Source organism: Lynx canadensis, chromosome B3 (assembly GCF_007474595.2).
Source record: "Lynx canadensis isolate LIC74 chromosome B3, mLynCan4.pri.v2, whole genome shotgun sequence".
Lineage (NCBI taxonomy): Eukaryota > Metazoa > Chordata > Mammalia > Carnivora > Felidae > Lynx > Lynx canadensis.
This window is the reverse complement of record NC_044308.2, coordinates 61,500,219-61,525,122: the sequence shown is the minus strand read 5'-3', so window position 1 is coordinate 61,525,122 and position 24,904 is coordinate 61,500,219. Positions and strand designations below refer to the sequence as shown.

The 24,904-nt window shown below is 44.6% G+C and overlaps 1 protein-coding gene across 1 annotated transcript in view; it reads left to right on the top strand.

Moving 5' to 3' along the window:
- The window catches only part of RTF1 (RTF1 homolog, Paf1/RNA polymerase II complex component), a 51,960-nt gene extending 34,232 nt beyond the window's left edge, over positions 1 to 17,728 (top strand). The window contains exons 5-18 of the mRNA XM_030318440.1: positions 1,927 to 2,041; positions 2,732 to 2,843; positions 9,502 to 9,637; positions 10,123 to 10,300; positions 11,262 to 11,344; positions 12,670 to 12,757; positions 12,851 to 12,958; positions 13,541 to 13,618; positions 14,241 to 14,362; positions 14,550 to 14,607; positions 15,039 to 15,116; positions 15,589 to 15,684; positions 16,618 to 16,729; positions 16,981 to 17,728. Coding sequence (XP_030174300.1) covers positions 1,927 to 2,041; positions 2,732 to 2,843; positions 9,502 to 9,637; positions 10,123 to 10,300; positions 11,262 to 11,344; positions 12,670 to 12,757; positions 12,851 to 12,958; positions 13,541 to 13,618; positions 14,241 to 14,362; positions 14,550 to 14,607; positions 15,039 to 15,116; positions 15,589 to 15,684; positions 16,618 to 16,729; positions 16,981 to 17,087 — 1,471 coding nt within the window. The 3' untranslated portion in view covers positions 17,088 to 17,728. The remainder of the gene's footprint in view (positions 1 to 1,926; positions 2,042 to 2,731; positions 2,844 to 9,501; positions 9,638 to 10,122; positions 10,301 to 11,261; positions 11,345 to 12,669; positions 12,758 to 12,850; positions 12,959 to 13,540; positions 13,619 to 14,240; positions 14,363 to 14,549; positions 14,608 to 15,038; positions 15,117 to 15,588; positions 15,685 to 16,617; positions 16,730 to 16,980) is intronic.
- Positions 17,729 to 24,904: the final 7,176 nt, after the last annotated feature.

The window sequence follows — 24,904 nt, the reverse complement described above, 5'->3', positions numbered from 1 at the left end:
TCCTCGTTCTCCTCCTCCTCCTCCTCGTTCTCCTCCTCCTCCTCCTCGTTCTCCTCCTCGTTCTCCTCCTCGTTCTCCTCCTCCTCCTCCTCCTCCTCCTCCTCCTCCTCCTCGTTCTCCTCCTCCTCCTCCTTCTCCTCCTCCTCCTCCTCCTCCTCCTCCTCTTCCTCCTCCTCCTCCTCGTTCTCCTCGTCCTCCTCCTCCTCCTCCTCCTCCTCCTCCTCCTCCTCCTCCTCGTTCTCCTCCTCCTCCTCCTCCTCCTTGTCCTCCGCCTCCTCCTCCGCCTCCTCCTCCTCCTCCGCCTCCTCGTTCTCCTCCTCCTCCTCCTCGTTCTCCTCCTCCTCCTCCTCCTCGTTCTCCTCCTCCTCCTCCTCCTCATTCTCCTCCTCCTCCTCGTTCTCCTCCTCCTCTTCCTTCTCCTCCTCCTCTTCCTTCTCCTCCTCCTCTTCCTTCTCCTCCTCCTCGTTCTCCTCCTCCTCGTTCTCCTCCTCCTCGTTCTCCTCCTCCTCCTCGTTCTCCTCCTCCTCCTCGTTCTCCTCCTCCTCCTCGTTCTCCTCCTCCTCCTCGTTCTCCTCCTCCTCCTCGTTCTCCTCCTCCTCCTCGTTCTCCTCCTCCTCTTCTTCCTCTTCAAGTAAGCTCTATACCCAACACGGGGCTTGAACTCACAACCCTGAGGTCAGGAGTCACGTGCTCTACCAATTGAGCCAGCCGGCCACCATCTTTTTTTTAAAATTATTTTTATTTTTTATTTATTTTTTTGAGAGAGGGCATGCGTACACACACCTGAGAGTGTATGAGTGGAGGAGGGGCAGAGGGAGAAAGAGAATCTTAAGCAGTAAATTCATTAACAGTTCTCTTTTATATTCCCTTATAAAAGTACATTAACAGCCTTAATTATGAATGAAAAGGACATAACAAAAGAAATTTGTGTACTGTGTTAAAAATTAAGTTAAAAAATTGACGGGGTTATTTTAAAGGGTTATGGAAAGAGTTTAGTGTTTCTTATATTCCTTTATTCCTTCCATAATGTTCCTTATATTTACGTACAAAAAAAATAGTTTTGTTTTATAAAAGCCTGATTTTTGTTATAGGAAAGGAGCCTAGATTACCATTTGTTAAAGACAATAGTATGTTTATTCATTATGTTTGCTGGTGTGGAGGTGGCGGTGTGGCATTTTTCCTAATGAAAGATGGAGAGTGGTGGGGTTTTTTTGCGCCCCCCTTTTTTAAGGTTTCTTTATTTTTGAGAGAGAGAGACAGACAGAGACAATCCCAAGCTGCGTTCTGCACTGTCAGCACAGAACGCAATGTGGGGCCTCGAACTCATGAACTGTGACAACCAGACCTGAGCCAAAATAAGGGGGCGGACACTCAACCAAATGAGCCACCTAAGCACCCCTTTCTTTTGTTTTTGTTTAAAGATTTTATTTTTAAGTAATCTCCATACTCAACATAGGGCTTGAACTTACAACCCGGAGATCAAGAGTCTCACGCTCTACTGACTGACTGGGCCAGCCAGGCATCCCAAGAATGGTGTTTTTAAGATACAGCCTTTTCCTGAACACCTTTAAAATTTGACAGTGGCTCTCTGTGGTTTCATTCTGTTTCCAATAGGACATCATTACACTTATCCAGAAATCAACTGTTATGTGAAGGTTGAAGAAGAGCTATGTGTTACCAACAGGATACAACAGTATCCTAAATATTTTCTCTGATTTTAAGTCTATTCCAACTTAATGCTTTCAACTATGTTTGGTGTACTTAGGTTCAATATTTTTAATGTACTTATGAGGAACATTGGAGTTTTCTTGCAGGAAACCAAAAGTTTAACTCCTTCCCCCTAGGTAGTTCCTTTCTCGTATCTAATAGAAATCGGTTTTTGTGAATATTTCATTGCCATCTAAAAACCAAATACCTTTTAACCAGATTTGAAATCAGGAAAAAACTAAAAACAGCCAAAAAGAAAGAAAAGAAAGAAAAAAAGAAAAAACAAGAAGAGGAGCAGGAAAAGAAAAAGCTGACACAGATTCAAGAATCTCAGGTAGGAAATTCAGTGGTTCTTGCTTACCCAAAAAATAAACCTCTGCTTTGAGTGTGTGTGTATGTAAAAGATGGTTTTATTTTTTTTTAATGGTTTTATATAAATCAGCCTAGTTCAATTAGTGCAAAACTTGTCTTTATCTTATAGGTTCATTAATCTCTGGACATACCATTTCACCATTAGCTGTGCTGTTCAATTCCTCAGGAATTGTTTACTCAAGTCTGCGTTTAAAAAAGGAACTCACTGCTGGGTGGGCATCCCTTAAGGGAAAGTTGATAAACGTCCTGTCCCAGGTAGCCAGATTGGTTATGATGTTCACTCAGGTGTATGTCATCCTGGATTTGGTAATAAATGTAGCTGTGAAAATTAGTCGTCTCTACATTCATCACAAAAAGCTTTGTTGACAGCGTCAAAAAAAATATTAGCTGTGATCTAGGGCGTCCTTCCAGAAAGTGTTTATTCCTATAATTCTTAGGTTTTCTGATTGTCGAGCAGGTAAGACGGGGGGCTGATTTTACTGCTCTATTCTCTTTTTCCACTAGGGGATGCTCTCTCCCCTTAAACAAGCTTCAGTTTCTAGAGCCAGTATAGATTCACATTGGAAAATGGAATGATTAATCGTTAGGTATAGAGAATGTTGTCATTAGCTATTAATAAAAAGAGCCATCCTACATATTTTTCCCTTCCCAGGTAACATCCCACAACAAGGAACGGCGTTCCAAACGGGATGAGAAACTAGATAAGAAATCTCAAGCCATGGAAGAGCTAAAAGCAGAGCGAGAAAAACGAAAGAACAGAACAGGTCAGTGGGGAAAATGTTGTAATGGCTACTTTGTGTCTCTCATTGTATGATTTGACTTTTTGGTGCCCATTTTTATGTCTCCCCCTTTTAGGACACACCCCCTTTTTAGCTTTTTTTTTTTTTTTTTTTTAATTTGAGAGAGAAAGAAAGAGAGAACCATGGGGGGAGGGATAGAGAGAGGAGGACAGAAGCTCCCAAGCAGAATCCCACTGACAACAGAGAGCTCAATGCTGGGCTCGAATTCACAAACCATGAAGTCAGGACCTGAGCGGCAGTTGGACACTTAACCGACTGAGCCACCCAGGCGCCCCCCATTTTAGCTTTTTATTATGGCAAATGCTGAACACATACAGAGAATGGTATAATGAACCTCCATGAACCCATCATCCAGCTTCAACAATCAACTCATCACCAATCTTGTTAAATCTATACTCCCCTCTTTTATTGGGTTATTTTGAAGTAAATCACAGCATCATTGTATTTCACCCATAAATATTTCCATATGTGGCTTTAAAAGATAAAGACTCTTGTTTTAAGCATACTACAATATCCTTGTCACATGTAAAAAATAGTAACAGTGACTCTCAGTATTCTCAATTATCTAGTCAGTGTTCAAATTTCTCAGTTGTTGTATCATTAATACGAATTTGGTTGTTTGAATCAGGATCTTAAACAAAATCCACACATTGTGATTTGTGAATATGTCCCTGAAGTCACTTAATCTGTATAGATTTTCCTATACATCTCTTTTTTTCCCCCTTGCAGCCTATTTTGAAGAAACTAGGTCATTTGTTCTGTAGTTTCTCAGATGCTGGGTACATCCCATCAGTGGTATTAAATGCATTGCTCTAATCTCTTGAATTTCCTGTAATTTCTAGTTAGAAAACTGGACAAATTCAAACTTGCTCTGTTTCTGTTTTTGTTTTTTTGGGGAAAGCTAAGTTTTAGGTGGTGCTACATTCTTCCATCAGGAGACACATAATATCTTATTGTCTCTCATTTTATGATATTACCAGCTCTGTCACTTAGCTTTTACCACAATAATGTGAAATGAAAGACTATTCCAAACTCGTAAGTACTCATTTGCTCCTGCTCATGCGTTTGCAGTTCAGCAGAGGGTTGCCTGATGTACAAGTTAGCCTGGATTGTCTCCAGGCTGCAGGTTGGGACCAGGTCTGTTATACCTATCTGTTTTTCCTCTGACCTCGGGCACATTTTTCTCATGATGATGATACCTAGGGCACATTCTTCTCATGGTGATGGCAGAAGTGTAATAGGGGCAGGCAGAAACATGAGATGGTTCTTAAGACCTTAGACTTGGAATTGGCAGGCACAGTGTCAGGTGTGTGCATGTTTTATTGGCCAAAGCATGTCACATGACCAGGCCCATCATTAATGGCTGAGAGGACTATCAAGACATATGGCAAAGGGCATGGGTACAGAGAAGGGTGAAGAATTGGAAATAGTCGTACATTCTTTCCCCACAGCCACTGATAATCATTACCTAGCTGTTTTAATACATTATGAGTTACAAAATAATGATATTCTAATCTGTTATTCTTTCTTCATTTATTGTCTTCTTTCTTCACTTACCTCTGTAAACTTCTCATCAGCTCTTTAGTTATCATCAGGAACATTTTGTATAGGAAAGGCAGAATAAATGGTTGATTTTTCTCCCCCTTTATTTACTAGTTTTCAACAGATTGAGATAGTACCTCAGCAACTTCCAGAGGTGACCAACGAGGTTTGTTTGCTTATTTTGAATATCCTTGTGAACTAATGGATTTAAACATACTTTTGTGTATTTTAATCCATTGCAATTATTATGTATTCTCAAATTGTCCCATCTTAGGGGCATCTGGGTGGCTCAGTAGGCTGAGCATCCGACTCTTGATTTCAGCTAAGATCATGATCCCAGGGTTGTGGAATCAAGCCCCCCATTGGGCTCCATGCTCAGCATAAGATTCTCTCTCTGTCTCTCTCTCTCCCTCCCTCTCCCTCCTCCTCTCCCTCCTCCTCTCCCTCCTCTCCCCCACTCATGCTCCTCATGAGTGCTCATGCTACTGGATTGGTGGTGATTTCTAAGCCTTTTCAGTACACAGAGGTTGGATCTTTTTTAAAAGATAAATTTTATCCTTGTGAGCTTCATACTGGTAAGTCCATTTCAGAATCAGAAAGCAGAAGTTTGTTTTGTTTTGTTTTGTTTATAACTGTGTTATTGAGATATAACAAAGGTGGTATACTGTTTACTCATTTAAAGTGTACCAGGCAGTGGCTTTTAGTATATTAACAGAGCTGTGCAGTAAAACTCCATAAACTTTACAATGTTTCATTACCCCAAAAAGAGACCTCGTATCCTTTAGCCATCACCACCCCCCAGACCTATCACTCCCCAGTCTTAGTCAACCTCTAATTGGCTTTCTGTCTCTGTAGAGTTGCCTATTGTGGACATTTCATATAATTAGAATCCTGTGACATACAGTCTTTTGTGTCTGGCTTTTTTCACTTGGCATAATTTTTTCCAGATTTATTCATGTTGTAATACACATTGGTTCATTAATGAATATATGCGTTTTGTTTATCCATTCACCTGTTGATGAACATTTGGGTTCTTTCCACTTTTTGACTATTAAGGATAATGCTTCTGTAAGCACTTGAGTATAAGTCATTGGGTAGACATATGTTTTCATTTCTCTTGGGTATTTACTTACGAGTAGAATTGTTGAAGCATATGGTAGCTCTGTGTTTGAGAAACTGCCTGACTCTTTTCCAAAGAGGCTTCACCATTTTGCATTCCCACCAGCAATGTATAAAGGTTCTACTTTTTCCACATCTTTACCAGGACTTGATTGTCTTTCTGAATATAAGCCATCTTAGTGGGTATAAAGTGGTACTTCAGGGGCACCTGGGTGGCTCAGTCAGCTAAGCGTCTGATTTCAGCTCCGGTCATAATGTCGATGTTTGTGAGTTCGAGCTCCACCTCAGGCTCTGTGCTAACAGCTCATAGCCTGGAGCCTGCTTTGAATTCTGTGTCTCCCTCTCTCACTGCCCCTCCCCAGCTCGCTCTCTCTCTCTTCCTCTCAAAAATAAATAAACATTAAAAAAATTTCTTGGGGGTGCCTGTGTGGCTCAGTTGGTTGAGCATCTGACTTTGGCTCAGGTCATGATCTCACAACTTGTGAGTTCAAGCCCCGTGTCAGGCGTGGAGCCTGCTTCGGATTCTGTGTCTCCCTCTCTCTCTGCCCCTTCCCCACTCGCATTTAGTCTCTCTGTCTCTCAAAAATAAACCAAACAAAATTTTTTTTTAATTTTTTTAATAAAAATAAAAAATAAAGTGGTGTTTCATGTGGTTTTGATTTGCATTTTCGTAATGATTAGTGCTTTTGAGCATCTTTTCATGCACTTATTGACCATTAGGGTATCTTTTTTTGATAAAGTGTCTGTTCAAGTCCTTTATCCATTTTTTGTTTCATTTTGTTTAGAGCATGGGCATGGGGGAGAGGCAAAGAGAATCCCAAGCAGGGTCCATGCCCAGGGCTCCATCTCACAACCTGTGAGATCATGACCTGAACCAAAAACAAGAGTTAGATGCTTAACCCACTGAGCCACCCAAGCACCTTTTTTGCCCATTTTTTAATCAAGTTCTTAGTTTTTTGTTGTTTTTCAAATGTTTTGAATATTAATCCCTTATCAGATGTATGATTTGCAAATATTTTCTTCCATTCTTTAGGTTTCTTTTCACTCTTTTTTTAAAAAAAATTTTTTTTAATGTTTATTTATTTTTGAGACAGAGACAGAGCATGAATGGGGGAGGGTCAGAGAGAGAGGGAGACACAGAATCCGAAGCAGGCTCCAGGCTCTGAGCTGTCAGCACAGAGCCCGACACGGGGCTCGAACTCAAGGACCGTGAGATCATGACCTGAGCCGAAGTTGGACACTTAACCGACTGAGCCACCCAGGCGCCCCGGTTTCTTTTTATTCTTGATGGCATCCTTAAGTGGATACAGTTTTTAATTTTGATGAAGTATAATTTATCTTAAATTTTTTTCTTTTGTTGCTTGTGTTTTTGGTGTCCTATCTAAGAAATCATTGCCAAACCCAAGGTCATGAAGCTTTCCCCTATGCTTTCTTCTAAGTTTTATAGTTTTAGTTCTTACATTTACCTTTGATTCACATATGGTGTAAAGTAAGGATCTAACTTCATTTTCTTTTCTTTCTGTTTTGTTTTTTTTGTTTTGTTTTTTTGGTTTTTTGGTTTTTTTGCACATGGTATATCCAATTTTCCCAGCACCACTTTTCAAAAAGTATCAACCCCATTCAGTGGTTTTGACACCCTTGTCGCAAATCACTTGACCATATATGCAAGGTTTTCTTTCTGGGCTATTTCATTGATCTATATGTCTGTCTTTTTTTTTTTTTTTTTTTTTTAATTTTTTTTTTTTTCAACGTTTATTTATTTTTGGGACAGAGAGACAGAGCATGAATGGGGGAGGGGCAGAGAGAGAGGGAGACACAGAATCGGAAACAGGCTCCAGGCTCTGAGCCATCAGCCCAGAGCCTGACGCGGGGCTCAAACTCACGGACCGCGAGATCGTGACCTGGCTGAAGTCGGACGCTTAACCGACTGCGCCACCCAGGCGCCCCTATATGTCTGTCTTTTGAATGCATTTTAAAGTTACCTGTTACAGTTCCATATTTGTGTGATTGTGCTATCAGTTGAATACTGTATTTCATTTTGCTCGTGATATGTAGAGGTAACTTTTTATTATTTTGTTCCATGATTACATGAAATACAAGGTTCTAGGGGCACCTATCTGGCTCAGTCAGTAGAGCATGGCTCTTGATCTCAGGGTTGTGAGTTCATGCTCCATGTTGGGTGTAGAGCTTACTTTAAAAAAAAAAAAAAAAGTGGGAGGTGCCTGGGTGGCTCAGTTGGTTGAGCGTCCTACTCTTGATTTCTCCTCAGGTCATGATCCCAGGGTCATGGGATTGAGTCCCACTTCGGACTCCACACTAAGTATGGAGCCTGCTTAAGATTCTCTCTCTCTCCCTCTGTCCCACTTCCCACTCACGTGCATGCTATCTCTCTAAAAAAATTTTGAAAGAAGGAAAGAAATACAAGGTTCCAAATCAAAGCCTCAAAGCTACTAAACAAGGTATATTCAAAGAAGTTTAACATCTATACCTTTCTGTTTCACCCTTGGCCTCCCTTCTGTAACAGGCAACCACTTAAAAAAATTTTTTTACATTCTTTCTTTTTTTTTTTTTTTTAAATAAAAGAACACAGATTCACCTTCCATCTGAAGTTAATGGTAGCTCACCATACATGCTTTCCTCTACCTTGCTGTTTTCACTTAACTATAGATCTTAGAGGTTATTCCTTAGTTTTTATGTCACACGTGTGTTTGGTAGACTACCTGTTTTGTTTTGTTTTGTTTTGTTTTTGAAAGTTCTTTTCCTTCTGTTTCAGGTCACTTTTCTTTTTTTCATGTTTTAATGATTTTTTGAGAGAGTGAGTACAAGTGGGGGAGGGGCAGAGAGAGGTAGAGAGAGGAGGACAGAGCATCCTCAGTAGGCCCAGAGCCCAACTTGGGGCTCGAACTCACAAAATGTGAGATCGTGACCTGAACTGAAGTCAGATACTCAACCGACTGAGCCACCCAGGTGCCCTGTTTTGCTTTTTTCAAGTTTTATTTCAGTAATCTCTGCACCCAACATGGGGCTCAAACTAATGACCCTGAGAACAAGAGTCTCATGCTCCTCTGACTGAGCCAGCCAGGCACCCCTAGACTACCTATTTTTATAAATAGAATTTTATTGGAAAGCAGCAGTGCCCATTTGTTTCATAATTGTTTGTAGCTGCTTTTTTTTTTTTTTTTTAATGTTTGTTTATTTTTGAGAGAGAGTGTGCAAACGAGGGAGGGGCAGAGAGAGAAGGAGATAGAAAGAAGACTTGAAGCAGGCTCTGGGCTGACAACAGTGAGCCCAGTGCAGGGCTGTCACTCAAACCATGAGATCACGACCTGAGCTGAAGTTGGCACTCAACTGACTGAACCACCCAGGCACTCCGTCTATAGCTGGTTTTTATCTACAGCTGCAAAGTTGAGTAGTTGAAATAGTGACCACATGAAGCACAAACCTAAAGTATCTACTGTCTGCCCCTCCAAAAAATATTTTCTGACTCAGGATTTAGTGTGATGGCTTGTTCCTTTTTTATAGCTGCATAGTGGTCCATTTGGGTGGCCGTACTAGAGGTGATTCAGCCATTCCCCTGTGCAGACATTTGGGTTGTTACAAAAGACCACTTTAAATTGAAAGTAAAGTTTTTCTCCAAGACCCTCTAAAGACATCATAAAATTTTTCCCCATCTTTCTTGCCCATCTTTAGGTGTCTTGAGTGTAATAACAGACACCTGTGCATAGAGTTGGTGACAGCTTTCTGCCCACTTAGCAACAAGCATCCAGCCCCTTTTTTTGTCTGTTGAGGCTTGTGCCTGAATGATTTAACTCTAGTTTAACTCGCCTCTGTATATAACCCAAGTAATCACAGTGCAATCCACAGAGGACAGGGCTCCATGTCCCAGTTCTTTTTCAGGTATGAAAGATGTTTCAGTTTCTTATTGAGAGAACATGGGTAAACATTTCCCCTTTGATTTTAGCCGAGCTCCTCGCTAAAAAACAGCCATTAAAAACCAGTGAGGTGTACTCTGATGATGAGGAAGAGGAAGAGGATGACAAGTCCAGTGAAAAATCAGACCGCTCATCCAGAACATCGTCATCTGATGAAGAAGAGGAGTAAGCTGTGTATATTTTGGTCTAGTAGTCAGGATTAGGTGGGTTCTTTGGGAAGAAGCTTAGTGTAGTTTCCAAAATCGTCTTGTTTGGATGGTGAACTTTGATTTGGTTTAGCACCTTCAATTGCAGAGCTGAGTTCCCCCAAAAATATGCTCCTGCCTTTGGCTCTTAGCTAACTGCACCCCTGGACATTTTGTCTGGGCCTGGCAGGTAGGAACTGACTTCATGTCATCCTCAGACCGTCTTGGAGCTTCCATTTGTTTTCTTACTCTGATAGGTTATCTGGGATGACCACGTCATTGAAGACAGTTCACACAGTACCATTAGGAACAGGATTCTATTACCACTCTTTCCTGTTGCTTCATTTATTTCTTCGGTGGTTAATCACATGTACTTTGGTCAAGTCTTAAGAAACTGGTAGTATTTATGTATCTTGATCTGTTTTTATGAGGAACACTTTTCTCAGTGTCCTTTATTCCTCACAGGAAAGAAGAGATCCCTCCCAAATCACAACCCGTCTCCTTACCCGAGGAATTGAATCGGGTTCGATTATCACGGCATAAGCTGGAACGTTGGTGTCACATGCCCTTCTTTGCTAAAACTGTCACAGGATGTTTTGTACGGATTGGCATTGGAAACCACAACAGCAAACCAGTTTACCGGGTTGGTGTTTCTTTCCTGGACAATTGTCCGTGTTTTAAATATAATGATTCTCAACTGGAATAGGAGCTGCTGAATGACACAGATCTGTCACTTTTCTGCCACCATTTGATGGGAAAATAGACTCTAATTGAGACGCCCATAGAATAATGACAGTCTGAGGTGACCAGAGATTCTGCATGAACTATAGACGGTCTTTGGAGCCCAAAGGTGGGGGGGTTTGGATTTAGAATAATTTTATTTCCCTTCCATATAAAAGCAAGAAGGGAAACAGCAAGAAGGGAGTATTCATTGGTTGTTACATAATCTGGAAGCTTTGTTCATTTGAAAAATAAATAAATGAAAAATTTCCATGTTACATACCAAGAGACTTCTGAAACAGAATTATATTGAGGTTTAAAAACAAAAACACAAAAAAACCACCCTCTGACCTAATAGAGGTGGTTTTGTGAGTTCTGGCACTGCTTCTGTGATCTGGATGGCTGGAACATAGCTGTTTGATGTTTTTTCTTTTTGTTTTTGTTTGTTTTATCCTGGGTTGTATGGTTTTAATATGTGTTTACCTCCTTCTGTGAGGACCAGCAGCCATGCCACATCCCGGAATGCTTGACAAACAGAAACTGACCTCCATGGTCTTCATGTTTGATTGACTGATAACACTGACCTCTGAAATCCCAAGTGTATCCCCTTAGTAAGGGAGGACTGGGTCAGAGGGGAAGCTCCTAATGGGCCCTGCCAGGCTAACCACCTCCTCTCCTGGCGCTCACTCACTCTGTGCGTGGGGTGCCTGGTGCTTGGCCATCTGGGTTGTAAACCTGAGGAAGGTGCCCAGAACGTCTGGCAGCTGTGGGCTCCTCTTAGTGCAGGGTCACTCTTTGTAGTTAGGTCAGGAGAGCCAGAGAGAGTGGTGTGGAGAGCTCTGAAAGAGTCTGTTTTTAACTGGTGTCTCTGTCCTTTCACTTAGGTGGCTGAGATCACGGGTGTTGTGGAAACCGCCAAGGTCTACCAGCTTGGTGGCACCAGAACAAACAAAGGGCTACAGCTACGGTAGGGGAGGTGCGGCGGCGGCAGCCTCAGCACAGGCACTGCCTGTTGGAGCTGTTGTTCTCTCCCAGTGTGACGTTTCTTGTTACAGTAAATTTCTGTTGTGCCCAGTGGGGACTTAGAGGGGAAACTTATATTCTGCCTTTGCCCGTAGGGAAAGGTAGGGTGTCTCCCTCTCACAGGGGAGATCCGGGACAAGACGTGGTGGGACATAGAGAAGGAAAATGTCAAGCTCCCCTCATCCCAGAGCCCTGCAGGCATTTCCTTGGTGACCGTGGTCAGGAGGCTTGCTTCTATTTCTGGCTGTCACTAACCTCATCTTCTGACAAGTCAAGCCACCTTTCAGGACTTCGTTTCTCTTCAGTAACATATTTACTGAGTGCTTGCTATCCACCACTGTTCTGGGCATCAGGATAGAGGCAGAAACAAAGTAGAAACATGAAAATCCCTGCCCTCTTAGAGCCTGAAAATTCTAGAGACCCTATATGAAAAGGAATAGAAGTAGTTTGCCAGGATCACTGAAAATAACAGATAATAGACCCAGCTGTAGCATGGCCTAATTTGGTCTCTGTGGTCTCCATTCTCTTCTCCTGGCACTGTCATCTTTCTTGGTCTTCTTGAAAAGGGCCAGTTGGGGGCACCTGAGCAGCTCAGTCGGTTAAGTATCGGACTTCAGCTGAGGTCATGATCTTAGAGTTTGTGAGTTCGAGCCCCGTGTCAGTCTCTGTGCTGTCAGCTCAGAGCCTGGAGCCTACTTCAGATTCTGTGTCTCCCTCTCTCTCTGCCTCTCCCCCACTCTCACTCTGTCTCTCTCTCTCTCTCTCAAAAAAAAAATAAGTAAACATTAAAAAAAAATTTTTTTTTAAAGCAGTTTCTTTCTAAGGAATGGAATTTCCTTGTCATTCAAGTATCTACATAGTATTTCATATTCTCACTGCCAGTTGATTGTAACATTTTATTATAAATGGACTTTTGAAGCACTAGCCAAGTCGTTTTGTTGTTGTTTTTTTTTTCCAGTGGTAGCTGTGATTCTTTATCCTGGCTGCCCATTAAACAGCCTGGGAGGTATTGTTTGTTTAATTTCATTGCCTGGTTCCTACTCCCAGAGATTCTGATTCAGTTGAGCTAGAGTGATGCTTTGGCATTAGAGTTTTTAGATCTTCCTAGATGATTAGATGATTGGAATTTCTAGATCTTCCTAGATGATTCTAAAGGGCAGATAGGATTGAGAACCACAGAGATAGGTGGTTCACAGTCTGGTAGGGTTGTTTTGCTGGTACTGCAGTTAACATACCCATTCTTGGAGATGCTTTCTCTTTTTTATGTAGGCATGGCAATGACCAACGAGTGTTCCGCCTAGAGTTTGTCTCAAACCAGGAATTCACTGAAAGTGAATTCATGAAGTGGAAAGAGGCGGTAAGTGGATAGATAGCACCTACCAATTTTTCATGAAGACCCTGAGAAAGTCTCTAAAATCCCTTAATAAGCTTTTATCATGTTTTGGTCTAGATGTTCTCTGCTGGCATGCAGTTGCCCACTCTAGATGAAATCAATAAGAAGGAATTGTCTATTAAAGAAGCTCTTAATTATAAATTCAATGATCAGGACATTGAAGAGGTAAGAAACCTGGTACCCCAGAGATTGGAGGTTCAGTAAGAACCAGTGTTAGAGAAGATCATGACTTTCTTTTCTTTCCCTATATCTTGATATGTTTAACTCTGCATAAGGATTGCATAAGGATGAGAGAATATTGATATTACTACTTTATTTATAATTCATTAAGATTTTCTCTATACGCTCTCATTTGAAATCCTAGAGTAAAGACGTGTATTTAGAGTTCAAGGATCTGTATTCTGCTAGGCTTGGTCCTTCATGAGTTTCCTTTCTCCAAAACATTTTGGTAAAATTCTTTGATCTCTGTTCTCTTGGACAGTGGCTAGCCTTACAGTACCAGGTCCCTGGGCTGCTGCTGTTTATTGGTGCATGTTCCTTCAGACTGTCCCAGAAGAATCTCCGTGACCCTGGAAGCAGCATAGTATCCCTTGGAATGAACTCGCTTTCTCTCTCTGGGGCATGACACTGCTGTAGGAAGAGCAGCCCCCTCTTAACTAGCTGCTTGCCTCCAAAATGGGCTCATTTAGCCTGTCTACAAAACTAGTTTAGGAATACCTCACTGCTGGTATCTCCTCTCTGGTACAGATTGTAAAAGAGAAAGAAAGGTTCAGGAAAGCTCCACCCAACTATGCTATGAAGAAGACTCAGCTGCTAAAGGAAAAGGTGAGGACTTGCATTTGAACCTCTTTCCTCATCCTGAAAGGTGTAGAAATCAGACTTGTTCATCCTCTGCTAAGTTAGTGGTGGCAGGATTGGGGAGAAATGCTGGGCTCCAGCATAAGCAACACAGGGCTTTCCAGGCAGTGAGGCAGCATCCCTTGGCCATTTTCCTTTCTATAAATTGAAATTGATTGTGTCTGTTCTGTTCCCCTTACTTTCTAGAAAGTCCCTTTAGTTTCGTGTGTAATAAGACAGAACCCAGGGTAATATCAGCACTGGGTCTGAACAAATGATACTGCCAAACCCAGCTGAGGTGGGTGGCTTTCCATTCTTCACATCACGATGGGGTGAGCCTTGTTAGGGTGAGTCAGCCCCATGGGGCCTGGGTTCCAAGGTTAATGTTAGATATCGCTGCAACCGGGGGCCCAGAGCCAGATAGCTATATGACAAGGTGTTACTACTGTAATAAGAATTATACCTTGCATTTGTAAAGTTTGTTTTCAACGTTCTTTCATATCTCCTGTCATTTGTTCACTGCGTGAGATGTCTTGCCTGTGCTGAAAGTAAGGGGATACTTGTTACAGAGCCAGTCATAGCCAAAAACTCACACTTCTCTCTTGTGCAGGCCATGGCTGAGGACCTGGGGGATCAGGACAAGGCCAAACAAATCCAAGACCAGCTGAATGAGCTAGAGGAACGGGCAGAGGCCCTGGACCGCCAGCGGACCAAGAACATATCTGCCATCAGGTGTGTTACAGATCTGTTTTGGTTGGGCTCCTATCCCGGACCCACAGACCTTGCCACAGTTATCAGGTGAGCCCGTGGCCTTGCACATGCTGTGCTTGCACTGGCTGGATGAGGCTCCGGAGTCAGGGGTCAGTGGTTCCCTCCCTCCTTCCCCAACCGACTGACTCACCCTTTTACTCACCCACAGTTACATCAACCAGCGGAACCGGGAGTGGAACATCGTAGAGTCTGAGAAGGCCCTTGTGGTGAGTAAACAACTTTATTTGGATCACTGAAGACCATTTTAATTAATAAAATGATATGAAATCTTCTATACATCTTGCTCCAGTTAATTTTTTGAATTATTGAAGTAACATGTACTCTTCACATCCACGTGTTTGTGTGCACACATAGACCCATAAGACGTATTGATTTATAGTGAAAAGCAGCAGTCTTCTGCCCTTCTTATCCCTCCCCATCCCATAGATTCTGCTCCACAGGTGTTCATCTTTCTCAGTTTCCAGTTTTGTTCTTCTGTTGTTGCTCCCGTATCTGGTCTGGTGTTCTTGAAGAGAAGAGGATGATACATGACTTTGACTCTTTTAAGCTCTTGCAAAGACTGTTACGTATGTGTAAGCTAGGATAAGTGAAGGCGGGGAAAGAGACGCAGTTCTGTAACGCATGCTCTCTGTTTCAGGCTGAAAGTCACAACATGAAAAACCAACAGATGGATCCCTTTACCAGGCGGCAGTGCAAACCTACCATCGTTTCTAATGTGAGTGCCTAAAGAGGACGTTTTTAGTCAGGACCTAGATTCTAGGACATAAAATGAATTCCATTAGGAGATTAATAAGGAAGTTAAAAATAATGTTGTCTTAGTGGGATTTGCTTGCCTCAAACTCTTGGGTCTGGCTATCTCTTTTTTTTTTTTTTTTTTTATCTTGCTATAGGACATATAGGTAGTGAAAACCTGGCATGGATTTGTAGAAACGTCTGGACTAACCCCTCCTTTGGCAGGGTGGGTTTACCAATGTGGCAGACGTTAGGAATGTGTGGGCTGGGCCACCTAGGGCCAGGCTGGCCTGGGCTGGGCTTCAAAGCTTTTAATTGCCTCTTTTTTGCTGCCTTGAGGAAAACCCCACTGAGCTGCTGATGGGTCCACTGTGGTGCTTGTGATGTTAGTGGTGGTCGGCGGGTAGGACTGTGTGAGCGTTAAATCTCTAAAATAACTTGATTTTCTCTCTCAGTCCAGAGACCCGGCTGTTCAAGCTGCCATATTGGCCCAGCTGAATGCAAAATATGGTTCTGGAGTGTTACCAGATGCTCCAAAGGAAATGAGCAAGGCAAGTGCAGCACTGTCCTGTGGCCTAGACGCTTGGCTTCATTGGGGCCTGATCTCTCCCACCTGGAGGAACATAGCCTTTCACTTGCAGCCCTTTCCCCGTCCTGATTGTTTACAAATGTAATAAACAGCTACTGAATTTTAGTCAGACAACCTAAGTGCTAAACCCAACACCACTACTTAACTAAGGCCTTGATTACAGCTTTAGGCAACTGACATCTAGCCCTCTGAGCCACATTTTCTCCTATGTAAAATGGGGTTAATACTCTATATCCTGCTGCTCCGCAGGGTACTAGGAGGAACTGATGACACATAAGCATCAGACCATTGTAAAGGTGAAAGCTCTTTGAAAACTGAATGTCAGGGGCACCTGGATGGCTCAGTTGGTTAAGCGTCCAACTCTTGTTTTCGGCTCAGATCATGATGTAATGGTTCATGAGTTCAAGCCCTGAGTTGGGCTCCAGGCTCATAGTGTGGAGCCTGCTTGGGATTCTTTCTCTCCCTCTCTCTCTCTGCCCCTCTTACGCTGGCTCGCTCTCTCAAAATAAATAAATAAACTTTAAAGAAATTTAAAAAAAAAGAAAACTAGAATGTTAAGCAGAGAAACTGCCAATTTAGAAGCAGATTTTTGCCTAAGTTAGGTCTTTTCCTGTGGAGTCCACACTGTCCCAGGAATTCCTGAAATCTTGGGTCAGAAAGTAACTTACTGTCTTAAGCCCACCCTTTCTGCCCCACACCACAGACATGAGCCTTCCCTCTCCTCTTTCAGGCTTCAGAAAAGAAACTACCTTAATGGCCTCTCCTGTCCTCCCTCTGAGGGAAGGAATCAGAAAAGGGCCTTAGCTTTTTTTTTTTTTTACTATTAGTGACCGCTGCTTCTTGAAGTCCTCTTGTATTTATGCTTTTATAATTAGTTTTTCTGTTCACATTGCAGGGTCAGGGAAAGGATAAAGATTTGAATTCTAAGTCAGCCAGTGACCTCTCAGAAGATTTGTTCAAAGTACATGATTTCGATGTGAAGATTGATTTACAAGTTCCCAGCTCAGGTAGGTACAGGTGGGGGGGAGTGGTGATGGCTGAGGACCAGATGGCAACATGGCTCTCTCCGTCAATGGGGAGGCCTGATTTTAGGGAAGAAGTGCAGGTGTCTGCTCATCATTATTTATAGAGGCCAGAGTAAGCGGGGCTGTGGGCAGGGAGGGAGCAGGGACAGTCAACCCGACTGGAAGGAGTGAAGCAGGAGACTCAAAGGACTTCGTAGGCACCTCAGATGCCAATTTGCTCTTCTTTCCCACAGAGTCAAAGGCTTTGGCCATCACCTCCAAGGCTCCACCAGCCAAAGATGGGGCTCCAAGGAGATCTCTAAACTTGGAAGACTACAAAAAACGGCGAGGGCTTATTTGAGCGCACCCAGCCTGCTGCTTCTGACCCTGCATGCCCCATCACAGTGTCCCACCTTTCCTCTTTTCCTTTGATTTGCCCTCTTTGGGCTGGAGCAGCAGTAGAACTGGGAAGAGACTCTAAACTGCCAGTCATCTGTAATATAAACCATTTGCTGTATAGACCTCCCTTGTCTGCACCATCTCCCACCAACCCCCCAGGCCTCTCACCCAGTGTGGGCCTGGGCTCTCTTGGGTTTTATCCATGTCTTTAGATTTGTGTTTGCCTTTTTTTTTTTTTTTTTAAAAAAAAAAAAAAAAAAAAACCAGCACAGTTCATTGGCCACTCTGCACACATTCAGTATTAGCGTGGAGCTGGGATTCTTGCTGTAGCCCCTGGGGGCGACAGCAGCAGCACTGGGCGGCCTCCTCCGCGGGCTGCCTTGGACCCAACCATTGAACATTTGGCACCGGACACTTGTGGAGGGAGTGGGGACTGGGCACCTGCAGCCCTCCTCCCTCTCTCCTCATCTTTCTCTTCTTCCCATCTCTGCAGAAGAGAGGTTTTCAAATCCAATTTAGTTTCCAAAAAGTGTACATTTGTGGGGAGGGAGGGGGGGATGTTTGAGAGAGAGAGAGAGAGAGAGAGAGAGAGAGAGAGTGTGTGTGTGTGTGTGTGTACGTACGTACGTGTGTGTTTGTGTGTGTCTGTAAGTGCGTGGATTTTTTTATCATTTTTTTAAAATGCAGTACTCTTTGTATCGGTCTGTCATGGGTCTATAGCTGTTTCAGATTTTTTTCAGCTGTACATGAGCATCTGAAACTGCAAGAAAGAAACTCATTAAATGTGATTCTTCTTACTAAACAGGCCTGACTGCTGTAGCTGTGTAACATACCCTCCCCCACATCCTCTCCCCCCCCCCACCTCCCCCACCTCAGAGAAAACACCCCAGTTTACCCCCTGCCCTGTAGGCTGTGTCCTGGCAGGTGGGAGGGAAGCCCACGGCCAGGTAGCAGAGAAGGCAGTGCAGGTGTCTTGCTCAACCCATGGGTACAGCCTACAGCTTCTCGGCTGAACATAGAGTGTCTTTTTCCCACCCCATGTTCTTGTCTCTTCCTAGTGATTCTGTTTTGCTCTTTCGGAAAGAATAATGTTTTGTTTTTTAAGAGAAAGTATTCAACGTGAATGTGGAGAGAACGAACACAAAAAGATTTAGGTTGCAAATGTTACAAGCATGTGCAGTTTTGTGTGTGTGTATACATATATATATGGTAAGCATATATATTGTTGTGCAGCTAGGGTGAGGCCAGCAAAGAAGTGTGTATGTCTTTATGAAATGTTTGAAAAGAGATAAGCTGACTGCTTGATAATCATTCTCAGGTGTAAAGCTCCAAGTGTAAATAAAAGTGGCATTTAACAAATCTTTTCAGAACAAAGTACAGCTGACTATATATACCAAGAACTAAGCTAAAGAAACAGCTGAGAGCTGCTGAGTCCCACAAGAGGGAGAGGAATTTAGAAGCTCTGCTTTGTACTTCATCACCCTACTTTTCTGTAAGGAAGTGGGATGATGGGAAATCATGGACTTACGTTGTATTTAAACATACAAAATGAACTTGGTGACTCTTCTGGGTTTAGTAGAGCCTCGGTGTTGCTTTAACTTAGTTTACACTTTTTTTATTTTAAAAAAACAGCAATGGATGGTTTTTTAAAAGTATTGTGACTGTAAAATTGGTAAACTGTGACTGTAACATAGCTCTGTGGTAGCTGTGACGCAGTTCGGTTGGGCTAAGGTGGGCAATGGACTCATTAAAATCATATATACTTGAATAGTCCATTGACCGAAACCCTTTATAGACTGTTGTGTAAATGTGGAATCACAGACTGCTAAACATTGCCCAGACTCCGGCAGAGCCCTGGAAGCTGCTGGGACCTCTCCTATCATGACAAACCTGGACTGTTTTTTCTTTCTGGTTTTAAAAGACATGAAATTATAGAATCCATATAATTTGCTGGAGTCATTCTGATCCACCATGTAGATCTGTATTTAGTATCATTTGGATTTGGAGAAGTGTCGATTACATTATGGCTGTGTAATAAAATTTTTATTAAAACTGCATCACACTGTAGCCACTTTGCCACTACCTCCCCACACACAGCTGCCAAAAGTTTCGTTCTGAGATGCCAAAACAGCGAGGAGAGAAGCCAACCAACTTGTCACCTGAGTCGTCTCCTTGGTGATTGGAATCAGGACTGAGAATTTGTCTCCAATCTCCACTGAGGCAGGGCCTCTGAACCAAGATCTTGACCAGGCAGAAGATGTTGGCTTTATCACACACCCCTCCTCCACAGCCCCCACACCCCCACCCCCCAGCTGGGCTTCTTGGCTGTTCACTTGAGGTATTTCTTACGCTGGAGAGTTGCTGCCATGGCTCCCTACTCCACACCTCCCCCACTCCATGTGGTTTCAGTGTTGAAGGGTGCGGCACCTAAGGCTGTTTAACACATTTTTCACTTCCTTCCAAGAGGCAAAAAGGCCAATGTCCATATGCCTGGCTCATGATGTATAGGTCTGTTTGTCTGTCTTGCTTCTGACAGGTGCAGGGAAAGTCTGCCTGCAACTTCCCTTCAGAAAGAATGCTTTTGTTCTGTTTCTGTGAAGTCCGAGCTGTCACTCAAACTGTACAGATAATTGTAAATAAACTTTACACCCTGTTTTAACAAGGGGATCGGAATTAATCCAAGGATTGCATCCTCAGTGGCAACTCTCAAAGTCATGTTTTCAAAGTCCAAGAAAGCCTCTCTTTTGCTTGGTTTCCCTCCTTCCCCTTCTCTTAGCCTAACACCCCCCCCCAAAAGTGAAAGTGACTGCTTTCAACTCTTTAGCAACCTGGTTACCCAGAAGCTTCTCTAGTATGGTAGTTGTCTACAGCCAGGGAGCCCTCCACTTGGCCTGGTTTACTTCCTATCTTGGAAGATACCAGCAACCTTTAACAGAACTAGGTAGGGCCCTGATAACACTGCCTAGCCCTAGTGAGAGGCTGGTGCTTCCAAGCTTTCAGTTGGCCTTTGCTACGCTGTCTCCTGCCTATCATGAGTGTGCAGAGGGAACCCAGGGACTGGTGACCATGGAGAAAATACTGATAGCCTTTCATCGATCCCCCAAGCTAGGGAGATCTGGAACGCCTCCACTCCCTCATTAGCTGAGGATGTGTCTCAAAACTTTCTGGCCATGCTTTAGGAAGCAAAATCCTGGATCATCTATTTCCCTTTATAGATGGGAAGGTGTGAGGTGACAATGGTAGGATCCCAGTCCAAGCCTGCCTCTGGTACTGGGAGAGGTGGGTCCCAGTACCCACCTGGAGAGGGCTCCCCCAGCAGCTGTGCCCAATGAGGTTTTCTCCCAACTCATCAACACTCCCACTACCTGAGTGCTGGCAGCAGTGGGCTGGCTAGGCCCTAGAGAGCAGGGATTCTGAGCAGAAAACAGCCCTATCTGCGTCTCCCAGGATGCAGTGCCTTGGGGCAGGCATACCTGAGAGCAGAAAGGAAGCTGCCATAGGCAGAGAGATGTGGAAGGGCAAGAGGTGCAGGGTCAGTCAACTTCATCTTCTGGCCTTGGTGTGGGCAGCTTTCCTTGGGTAATCCTGGGTGGCAGTGTCCAGCACCTCTTGGGAACTAGGAAACCATCAACCTCCAGCATGGAGTTTTTGCGTGACTTCACTGACCACTGAGGGCCTCTGAGCTCCCTTGAGGAGGAAAGTGTTGGGGGGCTGGAGGGAACAGCAGCACTAAAAGAGGGCCAAGGGGTAGCCTGCCTTCTCTGCAGGGTTCCCCAGGCCAGCCCCAGTCCTGGCTGAGCAGAACCTGGAGCTGGAGTTTCTTGGCTCTGCGTGGGGGCTCAGCTACCGCAGCATAGGCACGTCTAGGGATTCCAGACGGTGCTCTGGACCCAAAGGAGAGCCAGGAGCCACAGGACACTGCAGGCTCAGTACAGGGTTCATATCCCTGCTCTGCCACTTACTACCTAGGCCTGAGCTAGTTAACTCCTCTGAGCCACAAATCTCCCCATCTTTACAACGTAAGATCTGTCAGAGTGGTCTTAAAGATTAAGTGTACCTTTCCCCAGAAGGGGTTCAATAATGCTGTTGTTAGAGCAGAGGCCACTGTTCTTGGGAGGAGAGACTTCAGGGGCAGAGTGGCGGGGGTGGGGGGTTGGGATAGAGTGGGCAGTGAGTTGAGGGACAAGGTGGAAGCTGTAGGAAACCAGGCAGAGTGGGGGGCAGCGGAGCCTCCAGAAGCTGAAGCACTTAGTTCAGGAACTCCTGGCAGCAACCACCTCCAGGGTCAAGAAATTCTGCTTTCAGGTTGAGATTACGAGCATGGGCACTGGAGCGGGTCTGGGGAAAGTCCAGGGAAGCAGAGCTGCTTTTTGGCCTGCCCTTGCTGCTTATGTTCTCTCCAGAATGGACAGTCTGAAAGTGGCTCAGAAGACTCCCACCTCACCACCACCCCAGCAATCTCAAAGATTGTGAGGCTTGACCTACTCACCACCACCAAGAGTAATTAAAACATACAAGCAGTACCAAACTGGAAAATATGTGTAAAGATGACTAAGAAAATGTTCTGATCTTTCCCACAAGGACTATCTCGATGCCTTCTTTAAAATATCAAAGGAATTTTTTTTCTTTTTCAGCTGTCAGTGACCCTGGTTTGAAAAGTGCATGCAGAACAGACACATGAAAAGATGCTCAACATTGCTCATTGCATCATCAGGGAAATACAAATCAAAATCACATTGAGATACCTCACACTGGTCCTAGTGGCTAAAATTAACAACTCAGGAAGCAACAGATGTTGGCAAGGGTGTGGAGAAAGGGGAACCCTCTTGCACTTTGGTGGGAATGCAAAGTGGTGCAGCCCCTCTGGAAAACAGTGTAGAGGTTCCTCAAAAAAAAAAAAAAAATTAAAAATAGAACTACGCTACGGCCCAGCAATAGCACTACTAGAAATTTATCCAAAGGATACAAGAGTGCTGATTCATATGGGCACAAGTATCCCAAAGTTTATAGCAGCGCTATCAACAATAGCCACATTATGGAAAGAGCCCAAATGTCCATCAACTGATGAATGGATAAAGAAGATGTGGTATGTATATATACATACATACACACAATGGAATACTACCCCTGATGAAAAAGAATGAGATCTTGCCATTTGCAACAATGTGGATAGAACTGAAGTGTGTTTTGTTAAGTGAAGTAAGTCAGAGAAAGACAGATACATGTTTCCACTCATATGTGGAATTTGAGAAACTTAACTGAAGACAATAGGGGAAGGGAAGGAAAAATAAGTTAACAGAGAGGGAGGCAAACCATAAGATGCTCTTAAATACAGAGAATAAACTGAGGGTTGATGGGTGGAAGAGGTTGGGGGGAGGCTAGGAAAATGGGTGATGGGCATTGAGGAGGGCACTTGTTGGGATGAGCACTCGGTGTTGTATGTAAGTGATGAATCACAGGAATCTATTCCCGAAGCCAAGACTACACTGTATACACTGTATGTTAGTTAACTTGACAATAAACTATTTAAAAAGAAAAAAAAGGGGCGCCTGGGTGGCGCAGTCGGTTAAGTGTCTGACTTCAGCCAGGTCACGATCTCGCGGTCCGTGAGTTCAAGCCCCGCGTCGGGCTCTGGGCTGATGGCTCAGAGCCTGGAGCCTGTTTCCGATTCTGTGTCTCCCTCTCTCTCTGCCCCTCCCCCGTTCATGCTCTGTCTCTCTCTGTCCCAAAAATAAATAAAATTTGAAAAAAAAAAATTAAAAAAAAAAAAAAAAGAAAAAAAAAGTGTAGGCGGAGACCAGGTCTTGCTCAGCCGCAGACACATTCACCTCTCACCTGGAATGCACTGGTCTATCTCCACTGATTTTCCTTGGAGAACACCTCCTCACCCTACAGAGCTCAGCCGAAAGGTCACCTCCTCCTGGAAGCCTTCCTTGATCTCCCCTCCCAATCTGGTTTGGGAGCACCTTCTACTGGCTCTCCCTAGAGCAGCACTCACCAGGTAATGTAGGGCAGCACTCACCAGGTAATAATTTATGAGTCCCCACCCTGAGCCTGTTAGCTACTTGGGTCTGCCGCATATCCGCAGCACCCAGCGCCACCTGGCACTTAGGTGACGCCCAGTAAATGTGGTGGAGGGAAGGGGGGCAAGCGGATGCCCAGCGGAGCCGACGCGTTCTGGGGCATTCGGTCCCACCTGTCCCTCCCATCCTGTCCCCGGACCGCAGCGCCCAGTCCTTTGGGGTCGACCAAAGGCAGCGAGAAACGCGGCTGCGGCAGGTAGGCCCGTTCACCCCAGGGCTAGTGTGCCGCCCAGCCCGGACGAGCCAACACCCTTGACTTGGGCTCGCCCACTGGGGCCGGCTGCCCGCACGTGCGCGCGCACCTCCAGCCGTGGACGCCAGCAGGATGCGCTTCCCGGCGACATCCCGGATTTGGGAGCGGGGCCTCGGCTTTCAACACCCGCGTCTTGGGGCCTGCGCACGACTTCCCGGTGGCTCTTTTTGTCCGGCCACCGGATGCCTTATGGAGTCGGCCGCCTAGCACCAGGGGTGGAAGTCAGGCTGCAGAGAGGTCACCAATGGAATTAGGGGAGGCACCCACGCCCTCGGGCACAAGATTCAGGGAGGTGTCCTGGGGGGGACCTCGGGGACAGAGGCCGACCGACAGGCACCCAAAGCATTCTCAGAGCAGTTCCTTCGACCGACCGGCAGCCGCATCCCTGACCTCATATGCTCTCGGTCCCCTCTGCCTCCACTAGGCCGCGGGAGAGATCCTGCGGGTTCTGAGTTATGAAGAGAGGGAGGAGGGAGAACCACAGGAACACAGGCTCCTGGGAGGGATGGGAAACCTTGTTTCTGAAGTGTGTCAGGAGAGAAAATGTTCTTATTGCGCATACACAGGCGCGGTGACACATTTTGTTTGTTTTAAACCAGAGTGATTCAGATGGTGAAGGGTCAGCAAAGGCTGCTGGATCCCCAGCCCTGCTAAACTAGCCTAGCTCGAAATCCCAGAATATTCCCATCAGGTCTATCCATAATGAGGTCAGAGATTGCATGGGGAAGGAAGAGAAACCTTCTCAAAGAAAAGGGTCTGGGGCTGTCAGGTGAAAACAGCCATTCACTCCTCTTCCCAGGAGGAAGGAGACCTCCAATTCTAACCCCACCCTCAAGTTGCCATTGGCCCTGGCTTTGGCCAGCCCTCCAGCGCCCTCTCTAGTTTGTTCTGGGCAGAGATGGGCCCCAGACTGACCAGGATGGGGAATGGTTGGGATGCATGGAGCCTCTGAAAGGGCAAGGTCTTAGTGACAGCCCCTTGGAAAAAGAGCCATGTAGCACCCTGGGGCCTGTTTTCTGATGGGTCCTTTCTGGTTTCCTTTCTCCAGAAGACAATGTAAAATGATACACCACCATTCCATATAATGAAGGGAGGTCATTATAGGAACTACTCCTTGTATCCTTTTCACCTAGCACAGTGCCTGGTTTGAGGAAACTGCTCAAGGGAAGTTTGTTTTCTCTGTGAATCAATGAATGGATCACAGGTATTGTCACAAAATATTGGAATCTTGGGGTCAGGAAGTCCCTTGGAGGACACCAGGTCTCACAGAGCACATCTAGGAGTTGTTGACCAGAATAAGAACCTGTATCACTTGGTCCAGAGGAAGATTTGCCACCACCCTGCCCCCAACACACAGACACACACATGCACACACTATAGAGGCTCTGCTTTCTCCGGGGAAGCTTTCAAGGTCCCTCAAAGCAAAGGCAGTGCTCTGTCCTT